General features: G+C 55.5%; 1 protein-coding gene across 4 annotated transcripts; it reads right to left on the bottom strand.

Annotated features, from left to right (window-relative positions):
- Window positions 1-394: 394 nt before the first annotated feature.
- Window positions 395-19,674, bottom strand: RPS6KL1 (ribosomal protein S6 kinase like 1). 4 transcript variants are annotated; one of them, XR_004228988.1, is made up of 12 exons: window positions 19,543-19,674; window positions 18,710-18,853; window positions 17,663-17,947; window positions 15,966-16,090; window positions 14,630-14,722; window positions 7,367-7,414; window positions 6,845-6,977; window positions 5,179-5,784; window positions 4,741-4,830; window positions 4,491-4,573; window positions 2,592-2,865; window positions 395-2,454 (listed from the first exon to the last, which is right to left on the bottom strand). XR_004228988.1 is itself a non-coding variant. In XM_023184062.1 (12 exons), exons 3-12 carry the CDS (start codon window positions 17,925-17,927, stop codon window positions 2,344-2,346), a joined length of 1,650 nt encoding a protein of 549 aa, XP_023039830.1. In that variant the 5' UTR covers window positions 17,928-17,947; window positions 18,710-18,853; window positions 19,543-19,674; the 3' UTR covers window positions 395-2,343. The 4 variants fall into 4 exon arrangements, 3 of the variants coding, with proteins under 3 accessions (XP_023039830.1, XP_023039843.1, XP_023039836.1); XM_023184062.1 differs by having other exon boundaries at window positions 2,770-2,865; XM_023184075.1 differs by lacking the exon at window positions 2,592-2,865.
- Window positions 19,675-21,049: the final 1,375 nt, after the last annotated feature.

The raw sequence follows: 21,049 nt of genomic DNA, 5'->3' as shown, positions 1-21,049 counted from the left end.
GTAGACTTGCATTTTTTGTGGGGGCTTACATTATTTCAGTGATGGATTTGGGAGGGGTGGGAGCATCTCATTTCATTTGGATTTGATTACCTCGTGTACCAAGATGCTCAAGGTCAATACACACGAACAGGTGAGCGTTGATGACCTAGGAGCAGTGGTCAGTGAGGGTGAGTATACAGGGTTGGTAGCTAACCTAGACTGCAGGTGGCAGGTGTGATGGATTCCAGGCTTAAACACAGCCTTGCCTTTCCACAGTCCCTGTCTGCTGAGCTCTCTTGCAGGGAGGCCATCCCTCTGTGAAGGTCTCACGGGAGGGAAGTGGGTCCCAGAGGATAAAAACAGAGCTCTAGTAGATAGACAAACAAATTAGGTTGAATGAAAGGAAGAACCGGACTTGGTGTTAGAAGCTTTAATATACCTGGTAAACCTGCAATATAGGCATTGCTTGCCCCATTCTATCGAAAGGAGGTTGACTGTTAAGAGCTGGGACCCACAGTATTCTAAACTCAGGGCCCAACAAGGTAACAGACATGTAGCGTTGGGTGGATGAAGCACAGAAGTTCCAGAAGTGACTTGTGTTTCATGAAGCAGTGGTTGGAAGTGGTCTAGCCTGACTTAGGGAGAGTAGCAGAAGTAACTTGCAACTCTGGCTAGGTTGTGTCCTTAACCTCTTTGAGCTTCAGTTTTCTCATGAGCTACCATCTGTTGCAAGGGGGTCACTGTGAGGATGAAACTGGTATTCCCCCAGGCACCATGAGCCTCTTCCAAGGCTGCTTCATCCTCTTCCCCACAGAGCCTGGTCCTCCTCCTGACCCCACCACTTCCCCTGCGGCCCAGGGCACAGGTGGCATGCTGCTCACCACCAGCCCTGCATCCTACTTCCTGGCAGCCCCCAAGATCACTCTTGACTTCACTCTGGAGGTTCTATGGGGGAGCCTTCCAACCTGCCCCAATGAGCCGCGGTCATTGCATGGAAGAAGAACGAACACCGTAGACCAGAGCAGGCTTTATTGGGGCTAGGTAAACCCCAGGGAGAGGCAGGTTGTGAACCGCGGAGAGTCATATACAGGCTGCGCTTTCGCTTGTCCTCTCTGTCTCAGTCTCCTGAAGAGCCCGAGGAAGTCAGGTCTCCCCATCATGAGTGACAGGAGTCTGGCCTGACAGAGTTGGGCCTTCAGAGCCAGACAGGTGGACCATGTAGGAAGCGCCACCTGGTGGTGACTGGGATGCTGGCGGGGAGGAGCTGGGGGCAAAAGTCTAGTGGAAGTTTCCCAGGTCCCACGCCCCGGTGACAGGGTGAACCCTGAGAGGAGCCCCCAAACTGGGGGCGATTGTCTTTGGGACAACCACTCACTCCAGTTTTTCAGAGACCAGAAGCAAGACGTTTCTGGCTAAGAGCCATGGATAGTTGTTCCATGCGTTTTGTGGTTTCTTATCCCAAAAGGACGTGAAGTCACAGTAGGCAGTGACATGGTAAACAGCCAAAGCCTGAGAGGGGATCCTTATGGGCATATCTTGTCTCAGCTGCTTTGGCCTGGAGGCTGAATTGCTGTCCTCTTGCACCCCTGGGGCAGGCTGCCCCCCTCCCCCCACACAGCTGGCCCCACCGGGGAGGAGGGCTCTTGATTCTGGTTTCAGACTTGCTCTAAGGGGCAGAGCCGTGCATTCCTTCCTCCCCCCATTCCTCTTATTTTCTTCCCCTCCCTTTTGCTCTCCCAAGTCTGAAATCACAAGATGGGGGCATGGTCATGAATGGGGGGGGGTCTTCCTGTCCCGTACCGCATCCCTCCCCACACTACAGATGGCATCCTTGCTTCTGAGCCTCCCCAGCTGCAGTAACAGCTTCTGGTGGAAGAGGCCCACTCGTTGTATGACTAAGAGGACTAGCCAGGACAGTCTGGTTTGGGTCCACTGAGCCAGTGGATCAGTGTCCTGAGATGAGTCTCCAGAGATGTCCTGAGTAGGGCACAACATGGCAGTGAGTGAGTCACAGCACCTCACAGTAGGGTGCAGCAGGTGGTCAAGAGCTCCGCGCCAGTGCCACAGAAGGCAGCCTTTAACATGGCGAGTCCACATGCTCAACAGGTCTGTTGACTGATGGGTGGAAGGTTCAAGCTGCTTAGCAGAGCAAGCCTTGACTGTGCCCACCTCCAGCTTTTCCAGGAGCTGGCCCTTCCTGGGTGGTGGCCATAATTCTGAGGTCCCAGTGGGAGCCCAGTAGGACAGGCAGTGCCCTCCATTCCTCGCCCGAAGCCCGCTGATAGAGGACCAGCCCTGGGTGTCAGGCAAGGAGGAGAGGCGATCCAGACCAGGCCAGCTGCTTCCGTCACCCGCTCTACCCTCTTACCCCACCAGTTTGCTCCACTGGATGGTACTGAAAAAGGGATGGGACTTGAGTTTGCTGACACCACCTTCTCCCACGCCCAGGCGCCGGGTAGGCTCGAACTGCAGCAGCTGCAGAGAGAGGCTCAGTCAGCTGGCCTGCCCCACTCCGGCTGCGAAGGCATGAGGTGACCTCCAGGGACTCCAACCACTATAGCCCCTAGGGGGCCTGCTCCCTGGCAACCTGGCCCGTGGAACCCACATTTTACCCTGGGGACATTAGTGGTGGTTGGCCACCAACATGTAGAAATGTGTTGACCCTACTGTCCTCTGCATCCACATCAGACACTGAGCACGAAGCACACGTGGTGCAGACACAGTTCCGTGCCCCTCCCAGCACCTTCCTCAGGCTAGGCAGCTGCTTCCTCTGGCCGGGCTACACCTCACCTCAGTCAGCAGAGAGGCCGCCGGATGACTGAGCCACTCGGGCAGCTGGAGCTGGGTGTGGGCCTGGATTCCTGAAGGGTGGCTCTGGGACAGTGCCTGGGAGGACACAGGGAAGGGCCTCTGAGGAGGCGACCCCAGGACTGTCTACATTACAGTGGCAGCTAGGATTTTTTTTCCCCATGGCACATCCCATGAGGATGATGACAATAATTATAGTTGCTAGGGCCAGACACTGCCTGATGGCTAAGCAATGCCTTTACGTTATCCACGAAAGGCAAGAGACAGGCCCAGAGAGGTAAAGGGACTTGTGCCGAGTTCAGGGTTTGAACCTAGGTCTTGGCTCCAAGCTTGCTAGAAGCAACTATCTTGGGTTGCAATCAGGGCAGGCACTCTTGAGAACAGTGATGGAACTTTTCTCCTTATTTAAAAAATCCACGGCCGGGATCGGTGGCTCAAGCCTGTAATCCCAGCACTTTGGGAGGCCGAGACGGGCGGATCACGAGGTCAGGAGATCGAGACCATCCTGGCTAACACAGTGAAACCCCGTCTCTACTAAAAAAACAAAAAACTAGCCGGGCGAGGTGGCGGCGCCTGTAATCCCAGCTACTCAGGAGGCTGAGGCAGGAGAATGGTGTAAACCCGGGAGGCGGAGCTTGCAGTGAGCTGAGATCCAGCCGCTGCACTCCAGCCTGGGCGATAGAGCGAGACTCCGTCTCAAAAAAAAAAAAAAAAAAAAAAAAATCCACATGGGCTATTCATTTGGCAGCAGGTCACAGCATGCTATCATCGGGGCCAAGGCAGGGGCGTGGCAATAAAATAAAACAGGACCTCTCCACACCCCAGAAAGGCACAGCTTTGGGGAGCAGAGGGTCTGTCTGGAGGGAAGTATGGACTTCCAGGAACCCCTAGGAGGAAGGCCAGGAGCTCTGGGCTGGAGAAGTGAGAGAAGACAAGAAGGAGAGAGCCACTCTGGGGGAAACTGCAACCAGGACTCTCAGGGGCCCTGCGCCATGGGACGAAAGCAGGAGGGAGCCCGGATGGACTGGTCAGATCTGGACTTCAGTTCACACTGCATCCATTCTGGCTATTTCCTGCTCAAATGCACTCTGGCCTCTCCCTTGTTGCCTATAAAACTGGTCTCCGTTGTAGTGCTGAGCTCATGAGTGAGGAGGATAGAAGGCAGAGCCATCTACTGTTCCCAAGAGTGCCTGCCCTGATTGCAACCTGCAAACACAGGTTCCTGGAGTGTTTGCAGGGGGATCTTTTGAGCTCTTGGCTGACCCAGGCTGGACAGGGCAGCTGCTTGCCTGGGTGAAAGCGCCCCTCTCTCCCATCCTCCAGCTAAGGTCTGGGAGTGACAGCCCACGAGGGCATGGCTGGGAGAAGTGAACAGTGGGCTCAGGAGGATTGAACAGACTTCCAGGGAAGAAGGGCTGTGTCACATTTTGCGCTTCCTCCAAATCTGACACCACCTGGGCCCAGGCTCTCTCTGGCAGAAACCTTCCCTGACCACCCCACTCTACTCTCATTCACAGAAGTTGACAGTCTCCTTAGCTACAGCCAACTAATGTGTTGGGAGTGCTAAGTGTGTCCCCGGCTTTGGGGGCAGCTGTGCTGGCAGGACAGCCAGGCAGTCTCTGCCCAGACTGACTGGACTAAGCCTGGCCCATCCCACACTCAGTCGCACCCACCAGAGCACTACACCCAGCCCAGCCACTCACCATTCCTGTCAGCAGTTCATATAGTAGAGACCCAAAGCTCCACCAGTCACAGGCTTCTGTCAGCTCAGAAATCCCACCCACCTCTGCGGAAACAAGAACACAGGTGTCCCAGCCTCACCCAAGAGGGCCTCTTCCGTTCTCCTCAGCCTACCCAGACACCACCCTCCCCCTCTGTCATTCTCAGACTCTGGGCGCAACCCACACAAAGGCACCCAGGTGCTAGGGCCCACCCCGGCCTCCCCGTTCTTGCCTGGGGCACTGTAGAGATTGTCCACGGCCTCCCCGCAGCACTGGGGCTCCACCTCTGACCACTGGCCAAAATATGTGAGCCGGATGTGACCTCCAGTGTGTAGGAGGAAAAAGGAGGGGACAAAGGAGGGGACAAAGATTGAGGACAGCTGACACAGGGGAGGGGGTTCCAGGACATCCCCCAACAGTCATGCGGTGGGAGCCAATGGCCTTGCTGGGCAGAACCTCTGCAGGGGCACAGCACCCTGAGGCCCACAGAGCCCACAGGGTACTCCCAGGAGCCTCGGCCAACAGACTCCGGCCTAGGCCCACTGAAAGGCTGGCTGGGGCCAGGGAGGAGAAGACAACCTTGGAGGTCCCCTCGCCTTTGGGGATCTCTCGTCCTCTGCCTGAGGAGGCTTTGGGGGCTGCCCCCCTGAGGGGTGGGGAGGGCACCTACCTGCCTGGTCCAGGAGCAGGTTCCCGGGGTGGAGGTCCCGGCACAGCACCCCCTGCTCATGCAGTGCCTCCAGTGCCACCAGCGTCTCCGCCGCCCACTGCTTCACCTGCTCCTGTCTCACACTCCAGGTGGCCCTGCCACAGCCCTGGCTGGCCCCATCTGCTGACAGGCAGCTCTGATCCATGCCTCGGCCACAGCCCCCTAGCACCAGGCCGGCCCCCTCGGGAACCCAAGTGAGCCCCTGAGGGGGCCCAGCGTCTGAGTTCTGGCCAGCCCGCCTAGCTTGAAGGTGCAGGTGGCCACCTGGGGCCTTTGGAAGGTCCGAGGAGCCAGAGGTGCTGGTCCTGGCTGTGGGTTCACCTTCAGCCTCCCTCTGGGGTCCGGTGGATGGGGCCTCCCCGGCTAGGGGAAGGCTCGGAGAAGTCCTAGGAGGCTCCAGGGCGATTCTGTCCTGGCCAGGGGTGTGGCCTGAGGGGAGCCTCGCTGGGGTCAGGAGGTTGAGGTGGGGGTTGAGCTGAGCCTTCATCCTCTCCTGGGTAGAGCCAGAGCTGAGCCCAGAATGTCGGGGGTGCGCCTGGGAGAGCAGGTGGGACCAGAGAGTGCCTCCTGGGCCATGCAGAGGGAGCGGTGAGCGTGGGGACAGGGAGAAAAAGAGCAAGGATGCCAGGGCCCGCTCCCACTCCTGCCTCCCCTGTCTTGGGCACAGACTTTCTGCCTCTGGGTGTCCAGGCCTAGTTCAGCCCCTCACCTCTGCTCCCTCCCACCCCTCAGCTTAGAATGCCCTCTGCCCTCCTCTTGACCCACCTAAAGCGGGCCCAGCCTCACAAACTGGCACACCACCGACAGACGTCCAGTACTGCCAGTGTCTGTGGTTTGGGTGGTGGGTTCACTAATGTGAACACTGTTTTTAGGGAGACTGATATAAAGAAATTTAAAGAAGGCCAGGCACAGACTGATGATGACTATGTATCATGACCCCAGATGTGCACCTCACTTTAAAAAGTCATCAATACAATCATAACTTCAGTCACCACCACCGTCTGGCCACTCCCAGGGGATCGGCACAGTCCAGAAAAATGAAAAGAGCCAACGCGGGAGGAAACAGCGACAGAGGAGACAGCTTCAATTCTCACGCCCACCCACGATGTGGGCGTCCTCCCCAGGATGTCCCCTGTCCCCTTGGCACCGCACACAGGCCCACAACAGCCTGACTGGCCTCCAGAAAGGCCGGGTCCCCTGGTCTGTGCTGTACATCTGGTGCAAGTTCCGCCCCTCCCCAGGTCTCAGCTTTTTTTTTTTTTTTTTTTTGAGGCAGAGTCTTGCTTTGTTGCCCAGGCTAGAGTGCAGTGGCATGATCTTGGCTCACTGCAACCTCCACCTCCTAGGTTCAAGCCATTCTCCTGCCTCCGTCTCCCAAGTAGCTGGGATTACAGGCACGCACAAGCACACCTGGCTAGTTTTTGTATTTTTAGTAAAGACAGGGTTTCACCATGTTGGCCAGGCTGGTTTGGAGCTCCTGACTTCAGCTGATCCGCCTGCCTTGGCCTCCCAAAGTGCTGGGATTATAGGCATGAGCCACCACGCCCTGCCAGGGCTCAGCCTTTTAAGAGTTGACAACATATCCCAAAGGCCTGGGGAGCTGACAGGGGTCCCCAGGCCTGCTCACCTTGCACATGCTCCAGGTGCAGGAAGATAGAGTCCTCGCTCACAAAGTACCTGAGCAGCTTCGTCATGTAGGGGACTCCATGTGGGATGATGGTCAGCCGCTCCCGGCTCACCATGTGGCACCTGGGTAGGCTCTGGGAGGGGCAGAGCAGGCAGATCAGCCAGGGACAGGCCAGAGACTGCTGCTGTTAGGGGACTCCTAGCCCTGGCTTCAGGGCCACCCGAATGAGAGTGAGCAAATGCCTCCCTCAGTTCCTGACCTGTCCTTACCCCCGTTGCCCCTGTAGAATCCAGGTCCTCCACCCTCTAGCCAAAGAGGGGGCAGTGTGTGTGTGTGTGTGTGTGTGTATTTGTGTGTATGTGCACGTGTGTCCATCTGGAAAGCTGGGCATGTTCGGGTAGAACAAGCAGCTTTTGGGGGAGGGAGTGCAGGCTTCTAATGCAGGTTCTGGGTAGGAGTTTCCAAGAGCCCTGAGAACGATCCAAGGGGAATGCAGAGTGGCAGGGGCAGGGTGGCACCTGCCTTCACCACGAAGGTCTCTCCGGTTGCCGGGTCCTGGACCAGCTGCACCTGCCAAAGTCCAAGAGGCACTGGTTAAGGCATGTGCTAGCTCCTGGGGCTCTGTGACCCCAGCCTGACCCTCTCCCAGGTTCCTCCACTGAGGCTGGCTCACTCCAGTGGCAGGGCAGGGAGGGTGGGCTTTGGTGGCACTCCTGAAGCAGACATCGATCCTATCCTGCTTATCCACCCCTGCTAGACCTGTGGTCTCAGATGCTGCCTCCTCCAGGAAGCCTTCAAAAGATTACAGGGGCTGGGGTCCCTAATCAGTCTCCGATGCTCTCTTAGTTCACCCTCAGGAGAGCCTCTTCACACTGTCTAATCTGTCTCCCCACTGGACTGTGGGCTCTGTATTCCTGGAGCCCTGCACAGTGCAGGGATGTAGTAGGTGCTGGACACACACACTGCGAGCAGCCCGAGCCTCGGCTCACTGTGTGTGTGGTGGGCATGCGAGAAGAACGCCCTGCCCTCTCCCTGCCCATGCTGAGCCAAGCCTCACACCGCATAAGGGGAGGGCTGAGAAGCCCTGCTCCACCTGGACCCCCAGAGATCAACCCCTCACCCAAGGCCTTGGCCAGAGCCCCACCATCCTGCAGGGTCTGAGGTGTCACGGCTGGAAGGGACCTCAGAGCCAGTCACTTCCTCTGATCTCTTTTTTTTTTTGGAGGCGGAGTCTCGCTCTGTCGCCTAGGCCGGAGTGCAGTGGCTCAATCTCGGCTCACTGTAAGCTCCGCCTCCTGGGTTCACGCCATTCTCCTGCCTCAGCCTCCCAAGCAGCTGGGACTACAGGCACCTGCCACCACGCCCAGCTAATTTTTTGTATTTTTTAGTAGAGACGGGGTTTCACTGTATTAGCCAGGATGGTCTCGATCTCCTGACTTTGTGATCCGCCGGCCTCGGCCTCCCAAAGTGTTGGGATTACAGACATGAGCCACTGCACCCGGCCTCTGATCTCTTGCTTTACAATTGAGGAAGCCACAGCTCTGAGGTGACTCCAGGTCTCCCCAGCGCAGCCACGTTGTGTGGGCTTGGCATGCTGCGTTCAGGTCTCTTCCCCACTCCACTCCACCCCCTTCATTTACACAGACCCCCACGACGCAAGTTTATCTATGTGAAAACCTGCATATGTACTCCTGACTGCAAATAAAAATTATAAACAAATAAGTAAAGTCCTCTCGGGAGGCTTTCCTTGGAGAGCAGCCTCTCCTTCTTGTGTTGGTCTCCATTAGAGGCAGAGGCTGTCAATTGCAAGGTCAGGGCCGTGTTTGGAGTTGGGCCCTTTTCTCATCTGCGTGGTGGACAGGGGCGGGCCCCAGCAGGAGCAGCAGGCACACAGGTACTTCGAGGGCAGGAACAGAGGATTCAGCCCAGGTGAGGGCGTGTGGAGGCAAGGCCTGCACCCTGGGGTTGTGACTCCTTGGCTGCTGACCTGCCCTGCGGACATTCCCCAGGGAGGCTATGGCCAGCCACGGTGGGGGGTGGGAACTGGGCCCTGAGGCCAGGCTACTGGGCAGTGAGGAAGGCCATAGCTTGGGATCAGGGTAGGGGAAGGGGCACTGGGCTTCGATCTTGGGCAAATTGAATTGATTTTCTCATCTACCAACCAGGAATTCCAAATGCCCACCTTCCCTACATCTCTGGATTGTTGAAGCCATACAGAAAGCCCTTGGTGAGGGCCGGGTGTGGTGGCTCAGGCCTGTAATCCCTGCAATTTGGGAGGCCAAGGCTGGTGGATCACCTGAGGTCAGGAGTTCAAAACCAGTCTGGCCAACATGGTAAAACCCCATCTCTACTAAAAATACAAAAATTAGCTGGGCGTGGTGGTGCCCACCTATAATCCCAGCTACCTGGGAAGCTGAAGTAGGAGAATCACTTGAACTCGGGAGGTGGAGTTGCAGTGAGCCTAGATCATGCCACTGCGCTCTATTCTGGGCAACAGAGAGAGACTCCACCTCAAAAACAAAACAAAACAAAACAAAAAACAAAAAACCAAGAAAGCCCTTGGTGAATGGAAAGGCTGTGAGAATGTCAGGGATCACATGTGCCAAGTCACATGGCCTCTCTGAAACTTGCTCCTTTTAAGTACAAAATGGGGTCATAGCAGCACTTCCTTCAGGGGGTCATGAAGAGGATTCTGTTAAAGCAGGCGATTCAGGCACAGCAGCAGCCTGCGCCTGCCACAGAGCACACTCTTGACAACCTGTCGTGATCATTACCAGTGTCATCTGAGGGGAAGCCCACCCTGGCTATAAAGTGCTTACTCTGTGCCAAGCACTTTACATAGGTTAACTTTATCCCCACAATCCTGCCAAAATTCAGGCCTGAGCCTCAGAGAGGTTATGTGGCCTACTGTCCCACTGCTAAAAAGTAGTCAAGTCAGGACTTGAACCCAGGCAGGTTGATCGCAGAGCCCTGCAGACTTTACTGGAACTGGGGGCACAACCAGGTGACCTTGGCAAGGGCATTCCCTCCTGAGCCTGTTTCTCCACCACCAGTGAAAGGAAGGCAGTGGGCTACATGAGCGCCCAGGATCCTTTTAGCAGCAGGAGCAAGGTGTCCTCTCCGACCACCAGAGGTCTCTCCTCCAACAGCCAGAGACTGAGTCCAGCCTGGGCTTGGCTCCCTGATCAAACTTGTGCAATATTTGAAAAAGCAAGGAAGAAAACTCTGGAGTCATTTAGGAGAACAGAGTTTCCCACAAATCCTGACACCCCGGATAATTCCCCACCGTCCCTTGCCAAGTGGGATTCCCCGCCACCTTGTCCTGGGCAAGAGCCTCTAATTGACAGAGTCCAAAAAAACCAGTGAAGGAGGGAAGGCTGAGGAAGCCAGAAATAAACCTTGATCCATACACTGAAAGATTTCTGCTAAAAACATACTAAAACCAACCTCAGTATCCAGAAAGAATTAGACTAAAACATTAACAGTGATTATCTTGGAGGTAGGTAGGATTCAGGGGATTTTTTTTTCTTCTCCTTTTTCTTTCATTATATTTCAAAAGGGCAGCAAAGTACGGGGCATTTTCCCATTCATTCAACCAAACAAGAAACCCCTTTTACTCAGAGGTTTGGGGGATGGAGGACTGTCTAGTCCCTTGACTTCTTTATTTATTTATTTTTATTTATTTATTTATTTTGAGATGGAGTCTCACTCTGTTGCCCAGGCTGGAGTACAGTGGCATGATCTCAGGTCACTGTAACCTCCACCTCCCAGGTTCAAGCAATTCTCCTGCCTCAGCCCCCTAGTAGCTGGGATTACAGGCATGCACCACCATGCCCAGCTAAATTTTGTAGTTTTAGTAGAGACTAAAAATTCTGTATTTTTAGTAGACAGCCTGCCATGTTGGCCAGGCTGGTCTTGAACTCCTGACCTCAGGTGATCCACCTGCCTCAGCCTCCCAAAGTACTGGGATTACAGGCGTGAGCCACCGCGCCCAGTCTACTTCTTTGTTTGTTTATTTATTTTTGAGACGGAGTCTCACTGTCGTTGCCCAGGCTGGAGTGCAGTGGTATGATCTCAGCTCATTGCAATCTCCGCCTCCCAGGTTCAAGCGATTCTCCTGCCACAGCCTCCCGAGTAGCTGGGATTACAGGCATGTGCCACCACGCCCAGCTAATTTTGTATTTTCAGTAGAGACGGGGTTTCACCATGTTGGTCAGGCTGGTCTCGAACTCCTGACCTCCGGTGATCCACCCACCTTAGCTCCCCAAAGTGTTGGGATTACAGGTGTGTGCCACAGAGCCCAGCCCCGTTCACTTCTTTGAACCTCAGTTTAATTCTCTGTAGGACAATTATTAAAATACAGCACTGTCCAATTGAACTTCTTATCATGATGGCAGGATTATATGTCTGCACTGTCCAATATGGAAGCCAGTAGCCACATGGGGCCATTGAACACTTGAAATGTGACTGGTGCAACTGAGACACAGATGACTTCATTTTAATGAATATGAATGCAGAGAGGCTTATGTGGCTAGTGACTACCGTGTCGAACAGCACCATATAAGGCTTCGCTCCCCCATGGTGACTGTGAGGCCACAGCTCTGTGAATTCACAGAGGCCACAGCTCTGTAAATGAGAAGGTTCCCTACAACTGTTGGGTGAGCCTTCCATTTGGGAAGATGGAAGGCAGTTCTGAGTGCTTTCTCTCACCTTTTAAAAAAGAGCAATTGTTGTAAATAAAGAGACCCACTGAATTCTTGGGACAGAGGGACCATTAAAGTTTGGTGAAACATGGTAAACCTCTTCTTTAAATATGCACAAAGTATCAAAATCCCAGGAGGAATCTCCCATGGAACAAACAAGCCTAAAGATTTCAAACAAGTTCTTAAACTCAAAGGCCCACATGGGCCAGGCATGTGAGCAAATGGGCAGGGTGGAGGCACAGACGGGAGGGCTGGTGCCCCGTCTAAAGCAAGCATATCCTCCTTCATTCCCTGCTGCCACAGGGGAATGGGAGCCCAGCATTTCCAGATCTGATTTTTTCAAGAGAAGCAGGAAATCTGGACTTTTATAAGAATCTGCACATTTTTAAATGTTGGTAACAACTAAAAACAAACAAACAAGAAAACACCCTGTGTTTAAGTCAAATAAAAGAAGTGACTTGGATGACCTTCTTTTTCTTCCTCCACCCCATCTCAGAGCCTGGCTCCTGCACGAGGCTCAGCAAACACTGGTGATGTCTCCCTGGCCCCCAGGCTCTGAGGCCAGGCCCTCGGGTATTCTGGCTGCTTACCAAGTCCAGACCCACCCACCTCACTGCTCCCTGCCACCATCTCTTCAGCCCCTATAGTTATCCCAACAGCCAGACACGTTAGGGGTCACTCAAGCATTATCCCGAGCAAGCCCTTTGCTTCCTCCCTGGGCCTGAGGGCTGCTGCAGGCTGGCACTGCCCACCTCCGTGGATCTGTCTGGGCAGAGCTGTGGAATGGAACAAGGGTGACAGTACATCCAAGTCTGGCTGCAGGGACCCAGGCCCAGGGGCAGTAACACCTTTCCTAATTTGGGGAAAGTGATGGCTTGGGCTTGACACAGGGAAAGGAAGTAGGATCTCAGGAGGGACGTGAAGTCCTTAAGTTGAGTACCTGAGACAGGATAAAAAAGAAAACACAGAAGGGCAGTCCTGAAATAGAATGGGGCTGGCCAGTGGCTCATGCCTGTAATCCCGAGCGCTTTGGGAGGCCTAAACGGAGGTGGAGGATCACCTGAGGCAAGGAGTTTGAGACCAGCCTGGGCAACACAGCGAGATTGCTCTACAAAAAACAGAAGAAATTAGCAGGGCTTGAGATCGTGGTCCCAGCTACTCAGGAGGCTGAGGTGGGAGGATTGCTTGAGCCTGGTAGGTCGAGGCTGCAGTGAGCTCAGATCACACCACTGCACTCCAGCCTGAGCTACAGAGCGAGACCCTCTGTCAAAAAAAAAAAAAAAAAAAAAAGAATGGTTGGGCTTGGCCTTAGTTTGTGCTTTCCATCTGCAGGGGCCTGGAAACACCAGATTCCTAAACCACTTTCCTGAGGCTAAGCAAGTTTGGGGAATTCTGTGTCATAGTGTACATCTGCATCTACAAACTCTAAGAACTCCTATCATTAAAAAAACAAAGCAACATAACTTTAACTCATTGTTTTCCTGTCATACTCAGCTCAGAACCCCTCTTGCCATAACACGTATGGTTCAGCAGGATCTTACTGGGAGGCATGGTGTCAGTCACCTCCCAGCCGGTCCCTGGGAGCGGCTGTGCTCAGCCAAGGTTGGGTCATGGCCACTGACACTCGAGCACTGGGGAGGGGACCGTGGCAGATGGAAGCTGGCAGGGCCTGCGCTGACAGTCTGGGGCCTGCCCCAGGGACCCAGGAGAAGCAGCCGGAGTAAGGCCCGGGAACAGGGGCGTGCGTGCCTCCTAGCTCACTCCTGTCACTTGTATTTAGAGCCATCAAACATGTAATCAGTGTCATAGCATGTGCCAGGTCTGTCCCCAAAATTGTTTTACCTCCCAGATCACCCCATAGACAGAGAATTCTCATCTCACTTTCCAGAGGACGAAACCACAGCTCAGAGAGCAGGGGGCTTGCCTGTGGCCACCCGGGGTGGTGGCCAGCATGGGGCCTTCCCTCAGGCAGCATGTCATCCTCTTGCCTGTGGGAAGCACAGGACTGTCTCCTTTTCTCTGCGGGCCCCTAGATCCACCAAATCACCCAGCGAGTATGTTAAATAACAGATTCTTGGGCATCTGTATTTTTAGGAAGCTCTCCATTTAGCCAGCTTGGTAAAGAACTTCTTGGGTGACTATTCCAGGGTTCAGGGAAGAGGGGAACCTCATGCTGGCTGGACTCTCATTTGACCTCATGCTCTGTCCTTCTGATTTCCTCACTCTAACAATGAGTGTCCCGAGTAAGGGTTGAGACGTCGTCTCCTATCTTCTTGTCTGCCCTGAATAAGGCAAAGCACGCGAGATGGGATTGAGACAGGGTAAAGTTACAGTTAGGTCAGGAGAGTAAAAAAGGGTAGATTTGCCAAGGCCCTGGGCAAGGAAGGGCCAGCGCGGGCCCTCTCTGGACAGGTTTCTGGAGTTGAGCACGTCCCAGCCGCAGGAAGTCCCCAGCTGTGCTCGGTGGAGTGCCTTGGCTGCAGCCCTGGGGTTCAGGGTGAGTGTGGTGGGGGTGCTGTGGGAAGCGGGAAGTGGGCGTGAGCACGGCCTCGAGGGCTGGCAGAGCGCCCTGGGCACAGCTCCTTGCTCCTCCTGCAGTTTCTGTCCCAACTCTCCCAAGGAGCAGGTTTTCTGGGTCTGAGCTGCAGGGCTGTGGAAAGGGCCTGTCTGCCCTCTTTTTACATTTTATTTTATTTTAATTTTATATTTTATTTTATTTGAGATGGGGTCTTGTTATGTTGCCCTGGCTGGCCTCTAACTCCTGGGCTCAAGCAGTCCTCTTGCCTTGGCCTCCCAAAGTGCTGGGATTCAAGGTGTGAGCCACTGTGCCTGGCCAGTTGGCCTCTTCTCGTTCCCTGTATTTTCCTCTCCAGGACCCAGGACCAGAGTCATGTGTGTTGGGGATGGGGGAGAGGTGGGAACTGCTGGACGCAACTGCACTCCCCTCTGACCCTGCCCACCTCCTCTGGAGGAGTGGGGGCCACTGCTACAACCTGCTTTCAGCACGTCACATCTCTCCCCACTACCACCCCAAATTGCATACCCTGTTTCCCTCCTGCAGGGCGAGTGTCCACTCACTCACCTTCTCGATGACCCCGACCACCCTGCAGCCCCTCAGCTGCTCCACAGCAGAGCTCAGCGTGCGGATGGGCCGGAGCCTCAGGCTGCTGAAACCCTGCAGAGGAGGGAGACAGGCCACACGCAGCCTCAGGGCCGAGCCCTCCTTGGCCATGGCCTTCTCACCAGGCATCAAGCAGGAGCTTCTGGATGCAAGGAGAGCAGTAGGGAGGGCAGGGGTACAGGCAGGCCCCACCCCACAGGGGCAGGCTGGGTGGAAAAGCTGGCCTCGACTAACAGGTACCCCTACTGGTCCAGGGTGGTCAAGCCGACTTGCCTGCTCAGCCCGCCCAAGGGCCATGAAGTTCTCTGGGCTTTAGAAGTCCCCTCTCAAAAGCCCCATCTAGGCCAGGTGCAGTGGCTCACAACTGTAATCCCAGCACTTTGGGAGGCCGAGGCGGGCAGATCACTTGAGGTCAGGAGTTTGAGATCGGCCTGGCCAACATGGTGAAACCCCATCTCTACTAAAAATAGAAAAGTTAGCCGGGTGTGGTGGCACCTGCCTGTAATCCCAGCTACTTGGGAGGCTGAGGCAGGAGAATCGCTTGAACCCAGGAGGTGGAGGTTTGCAGTGAGCAAAGATCATGCCACCGTACTACAGCCTGGGTGACAAAGCGAGACTCCATCTCAAAAAATGCAGAAGCTCCCAAGGGGGGGATAGGGAAATAACCTGGGAACTTGTGAGCCTCACAGAACATGCCTTGTAGACCAAGCACCTACTTTGGGGAAAGGCAGCCGTACGAGATGCAGTGAGCCAGGAGGGTTGTGTGAGTGCAAGCGTCCATGGGGTAAGAAGTGCACGTGCATTTTCCACCCTCACTGAGCACTTACTGCTTTAGAGAAAGCCATGTGGGGAGAGTGTGCGTGCACATACACACAACACAGACGTGTGTGTGTGTGCACACGTGGGTGTCAGGGTCTGTTCCAAATTGCACGCCAGTTCACGAGAGACAGAATCAGGAGACTCTGAGTGTGGACACACATAAGCGTGTAAATTGAACTGTGTGCAAGGCTGGCAGATGTATATGTGCACGCATCGCAAGTGCTCTGTGAGGGAGGCAGACTGGACTGGAGATGATTCAGTGAGTTGTTTGAAAATGAATGAGCCATGAGGCACGGGAGAGAGAGGAAGCCAGGAGGAGAAGATGATGGGCCTCCCTGGCGCACTCCAGCCCAACTAACGATCTCCACTGCCAGCCTCTGCCCTGCAGCCCAGGGCGGGCCTGTGGGTGTCGGGGCCTCCGCAGTCTCCTCTCAGAGCCCTTCTCCTGCTCAGGCCTTTGGGCGGGGGGTCTCCTCACCGTGCTGGGGCTGGCTCCACTGCCCAGCGGCCGCTGCAGGTGGCAGTTGAAGATCTCCTCTGCCCGCCGCAGGTACTTGGTAATTTTCAGCTTCACAGCCTCACGTCGCTCCTTGTTGGGGTCAACTGTGGGGGACGAGGGTCACCAGGGTCCCCAGCCACGGCCTCAGAGAACTGGAGTTCCAGCTCCCATTGCCTGCCCTCTGCTCTCCCGAGGAGGGAGCTCCTGTTTCTAAACCTGGTTTGGCAGATTCTGCCCCCAGATTGCTTCGTGAGCCCCTCCTCTGGGGTGGGGGACCAGCCAGGAAGGAGGAAGGGAACTGGCAGGAGGAGGTTAGGAACCAGGGTCACTCCTCAGCAGACAACACTTCACCGTTAGCACCCACCGCCCTGCTGGCAGCTGTCACGCCCTGGAAAGGGACAGGGTGGGGATTTCCCCATCCAGTTTTTTCAGAGGAGGGGACAGAAGATTCCAGAGAACATTGCTTCTTCCATCTCTGATGCCCAGTGTGAAGAAGGCTAGGGTGGGGACCAGGATAAAGGAATTGACTGGACAGACTGGAAGCCCAGGCTGGCCACCAGGGCCCATAGGCGTCTCGAACTGGCCTCAGCACCAGCCTCTCCCCTGGCATGGAAGTTCCTCATGCTGCCCTGGAGGGACCTCCCCTCTCACCTCTAGGCCTTGACTGTTCTCTCTCTGGAACTCTAGCCAGTCCTTCAGCTGGATAATGCACCTACCATTCTCCAGTGCTCAGATTAGAGATCTAACATCTAGAAAATGCTCTAGGCCAGCCCAGTCTGACCTCAGTTTCCCTCTTTCCTCTCTTCACTTCCCCCCTCATCCTCTTCCTACCTGAGACTATAATGATCCAAATCAACTCATCAGTCTCCCCCAACTAGAATGCAAACTCCCAGAGGGCAGGAGCCTAGCCCAGCTCCAGGGACAGACAGGTGTGGAAGGCCAAGTACACAGCCTGTGAAGTCAAACCCCAGCTCTGCCACTTGATAGCTGTGGAAGCTTGAGCGAGCTATTGAACTGCCCCATGCCTCAGCTTCCTCATCTGGAACACGAGAATTTAAAAAATGGCTCCTGGCCGGGCGCGGTGGCTCAAGCCTGTAATCCCAGCACTTTGGGAGGCCGAGACGGGCGGATCACGAGGTCAGGAGATCGAGACCATCCTGGCTAACACGGTGAAACCCCGTCTCTACCAAAAATACAAAAAACTAGCCGGGCGAGGTGGCGGGCGCCTGTAGTCCCAGCTACTCTGGAAGCTGAGGCAGGAGAATGGCGTAAACCCGGGAGGCGGAGCTTGCAGTGAGCTGAGATCTGGCCACTGCACTCCAGCTCGGGTGACAGAGCAAGACTCCGTCTCAAAAAAAAAAACAAAAAAAAAACAAAAAAAAAAAAAAAATGGCTCCGTGTACTTGGAACGACATACAACAACATATACGGTAATTTCTATTACTCTGACGCTCAGATGAATGAATCTACATGAAGCCCCTTAGAATGGTGCCTGGCACGTAGGAACAGCTTAATAAGTGCCAACTATCACTGTCCTTCACGGAGGCCCTGCAGGCCAGCATAGTGCCCTGCTCACCCAGTACAAATGGACAGAGGACAGAACAGATGGATGACAGGAGGACCCCTGCACTGGCCGTTCCCCACTCACCCCAGCCCCGCCCAGCCCCAGTCCTCACCGTGTATGCCACGGAGCAGCACGTCCACGCCATTCTGATAGTGGTTGAAGGCCGCTTCATAGTCCTCACCAACGTCGCGCTCCAGGGCCAGCCGGATCTGCGTGGCCGCATCCACCAGATAGTCACGCTTTGTCATGTCAGGCGCCCCCAGAGCCACCCTGTTGCGAATCTGCTCTAGGTACACGCGAGCCTGGGACCGTGCTCGTGAGCAAGGCTCAGGCTCCAGGCCGGGGCTGGGCAGGCACTCGTAGGCCACCAGGCTCATGGCTGCCCTGCAGCTGGGACCTGGAATGGGCAAATGCATTAGGGAGGACCTAGCTGGGCGCAACACCTCTATCCGCACCCCAGTTTCCTCCACTGAATATCAGGGAGACTAATATTCACCTCCAAAGACTGAAGGGGTCAGAGCTAAAGTGGGTAAGGTCTTTTCATGGATCCAGGTCCTTCATAAGTGGTGGTAATGATAGAATCATAACCAGCTTGGGACTCTGTTTTCTTCCTTTTTTTTTTGAGTCAGAGTCTCGCTTTGTCACCCAGGCTGGATTGCAGTGGTGTGATCTCGGCTCACTGCAACCTCCACTTCCTGGGTTCAAGCAATTCTCCTGCCTCAGCATCCCAAGTAGCTGGGATTACAGGCACTTGCCTACCACGCCCGGTTATTTTTTGTATTTTTAGTAGAGAAAGGGTTTCACCATGTTGGCCAGGCTGATCTTGAACTGACCTCAAGTGATCTGCCTGCCTCAGCCTCCCACTGTGCTGAGATTACAGGCGTGAGCCACTGCGCGGACCTGGGGTTCTGTTTTCCTTTCCAATCAAATTCAGCAAACATTTCTGGAGTATCTGGTACTGTGTTGAGCTCTGGAGAGAGCTGAGGATATCTGTGATCCACAGCCACCTCCACAGGGCCTCCATGCAGCAAGCCTGGTATCTAGTACGCATTCAGCACGTGGAGGCCACACACGCTGATCTCAAATGCTGTTCCTCATGCTGTTCCCTCCACCCTGCCTGTTCTCCCCTCCCTGCTCCTCCTGTGGGAATCTAATTTACCCTTTGGGGTTTAGCACTTCTCCGTGGACAGGACGGATTGCCCCTGCTGTGTTTTTTCCCTTGGTCCTGAGGTCGGTGTGGTCAGCGAGTGAGGACCCCTCCTGGAGCCAGCAGAGAGCTAAGCACAGAGCTGGGCTGTAAGACCTGTTGGCAGACAGAATGACTGAATGGCAGACTCGGTGCCACGCTGGATGGGGATAGAAGAGGGCAGGGTGACCCAGCCCCAGAGAGGGTCTCTCTGTCCTCCTGGCTTTACTTTTGAGAAGGCCATGTGGCCTCCAAGGATCTGACAGCAGCTTCTCCCTGAGCAATGTGTGGCCCAGGCGGCCAAAGGGATGAGAGCCGTGGCTGCGGGAAAGGAATGGGCTCAGAGAGAGGCCCACGAAGCTGCCCCGCCTTTGCTCTCCCAGGTCTCACTGGGAATGGGCAGGGCCCAGAACTTACAACCTGAGGTCTTTTGCAGAGAGAGAGAGAAGGATGGGCGGTGGGGCGGGGAGGGAGACCCACAGCCTCAGCCGGCGGGGAGCTGAACCCGGGCCAGGATGCGGCCAGGAGGCGGAGGGAGGCCGCACCATCCCTGCTCGGCCAAGCCCAGGGGGAACTTGAGGCTATGAGGCCTTGCTTTCGGGAGTGTCCGGGTGGGACTGACTTCAGGGGCCACCCCGCCGGCCCGGGTCCTGCCGGGCAGAGCCGCTGGCCCCGCCTGGACACAGAAAGCGGCGCGTGCAACCCGCGGGGCCTCAGCCGCAAGGTGCACGGTCCCAGGGTGGAGGGACGGCCGAGGGGGCCCCTCGCCTGGGAGGGTAGAGGAGGGGCCGGACAAAACACCGTACCTGCCCGAGCTGGGAGCCCGGTCCGCGGGCCAGGCCTCCCCCTGACGCCACTGGCCCTTCACGCCAGAGCGCGCCGCCGCCGAGGCTTTCCGGCATCCAGCGTGCTGGGCCAGCCGGTGCAGCGCGGCCATTGGCTGCGGATGAGGTCATCCTTGATCCTTAGAATAAACCACCAATCACCGCCCGGCTCGGCTCCTGCCGGCCTTAAAGCCACAGGGTCTGCACTGCGGAGCTGTCGGGGGCGGGGAGGGGGCGGGGAGGGGGCGGGGAGGGGACGGGGAGGGGGCGGGGAGGGGGCGGGGGGGGGGAGGGTAGCCGCGGAGGGGGAGCGGAGGGGGGCGGCGGGGGGGGGGGGGGGGGGGGAGGGGGGGGGGGGGGGGAGAGCAGGTCTAGAATCATCCAGGGATGCGGAAAGGGCTGCTTCAGAAATCTAGACCGTGCCACTTCTAGTACTTTTCTCATTCATTACTTCATTCCTTTATTCAACGATTCAATGCTATGTATTGAGAGTCTGCCATGCATGAGGAGCTGGGTGTTGAGATACAGCCGTGAACTAGACAGCGCTGTTCACATCTGCATGGGGCTTACAGTCTAGTGAGGGCTACCGAGAGTAAAGGATCCAGCAATAGAAGGCTTTTGATGTCGGAACCGAGCTGAAAATTCAAGACATAGGCCGGGTGCGGTGGCTCATGCCTGTAATCTCTGCACTATGGAAGGCTGAGGTGGGAGGATCATTTGAACCCAGGAGTTCAAGACCAGCCTGGGCAACATAGGTAGACCCAATCTCTATACAAATTACAAAATTTAGCCGGGCATGGTGGCGTGTGCCTGTGTTCCCAGTTACTCAGGAGGCTGAGGTGGGAGGATGGATTGAGTTCAGGAGGTTGAGGCTGCAGTGAGCCGAGATCATGCCACAGCACTCCAGGCTGGGTGATGGGGCAAGACCCTGTGACACAGATCTCATCTGCAGGTTCAGTGCTGACTGGTTTCACCCTGTTCCCCGGATGCACTTGCTCTACCCTAGACACCCTTTCATACTTTCCCCCTCTGGCTCCCAACCGTGCCCCCATCCTCACTCTCAGCCAGCGCTGTTGCTTCATCCTTCCCTTGACAACAGTGGCGCACAGATTCCCACAGGCTTGCTCTGGGCTCGCGAGCGGGGCTGTGCCCACACTCTGCTTCCAACCTTTTTCCACAGGTCACTGTCTGTGCCCCATGGAAGGCCACCCTTCCAGGTGGGCATCAGTCCCATGCCATCACCTTAGCGACACCACTCCAGCGATTCTCCCGTCTCTCCCACTAGATCATTCCCTTCTGATACAAACATAATGCTGTTTCTCCCCTCTTAAAAACAAAACAAGAAAACAAATCAAAATACATTCTAGGCCTCACTTCTTCCTTTATCTACCACCCTAGGTTTGCAGTACGCCTAATTTTCTTTCTTTTTTTTTTTTTTTTAGTAGAGATGGGGTTTCACCATATCACCCAAGCTGGTCTCAAACTCCTG

The sequence above is a fragment of the Piliocolobus tephrosceles genome, chromosome 6, assembly GCF_002776525.5.
Source record: "Piliocolobus tephrosceles isolate RC106 chromosome 6, ASM277652v3, whole genome shotgun sequence".
Classification (NCBI taxonomy): Eukaryota; Metazoa; Chordata; class Mammalia; order Primates; family Cercopithecidae; genus Piliocolobus; species Piliocolobus tephrosceles.
This window is presented reverse-complemented; position numbering and strand designations above follow the sequence as displayed.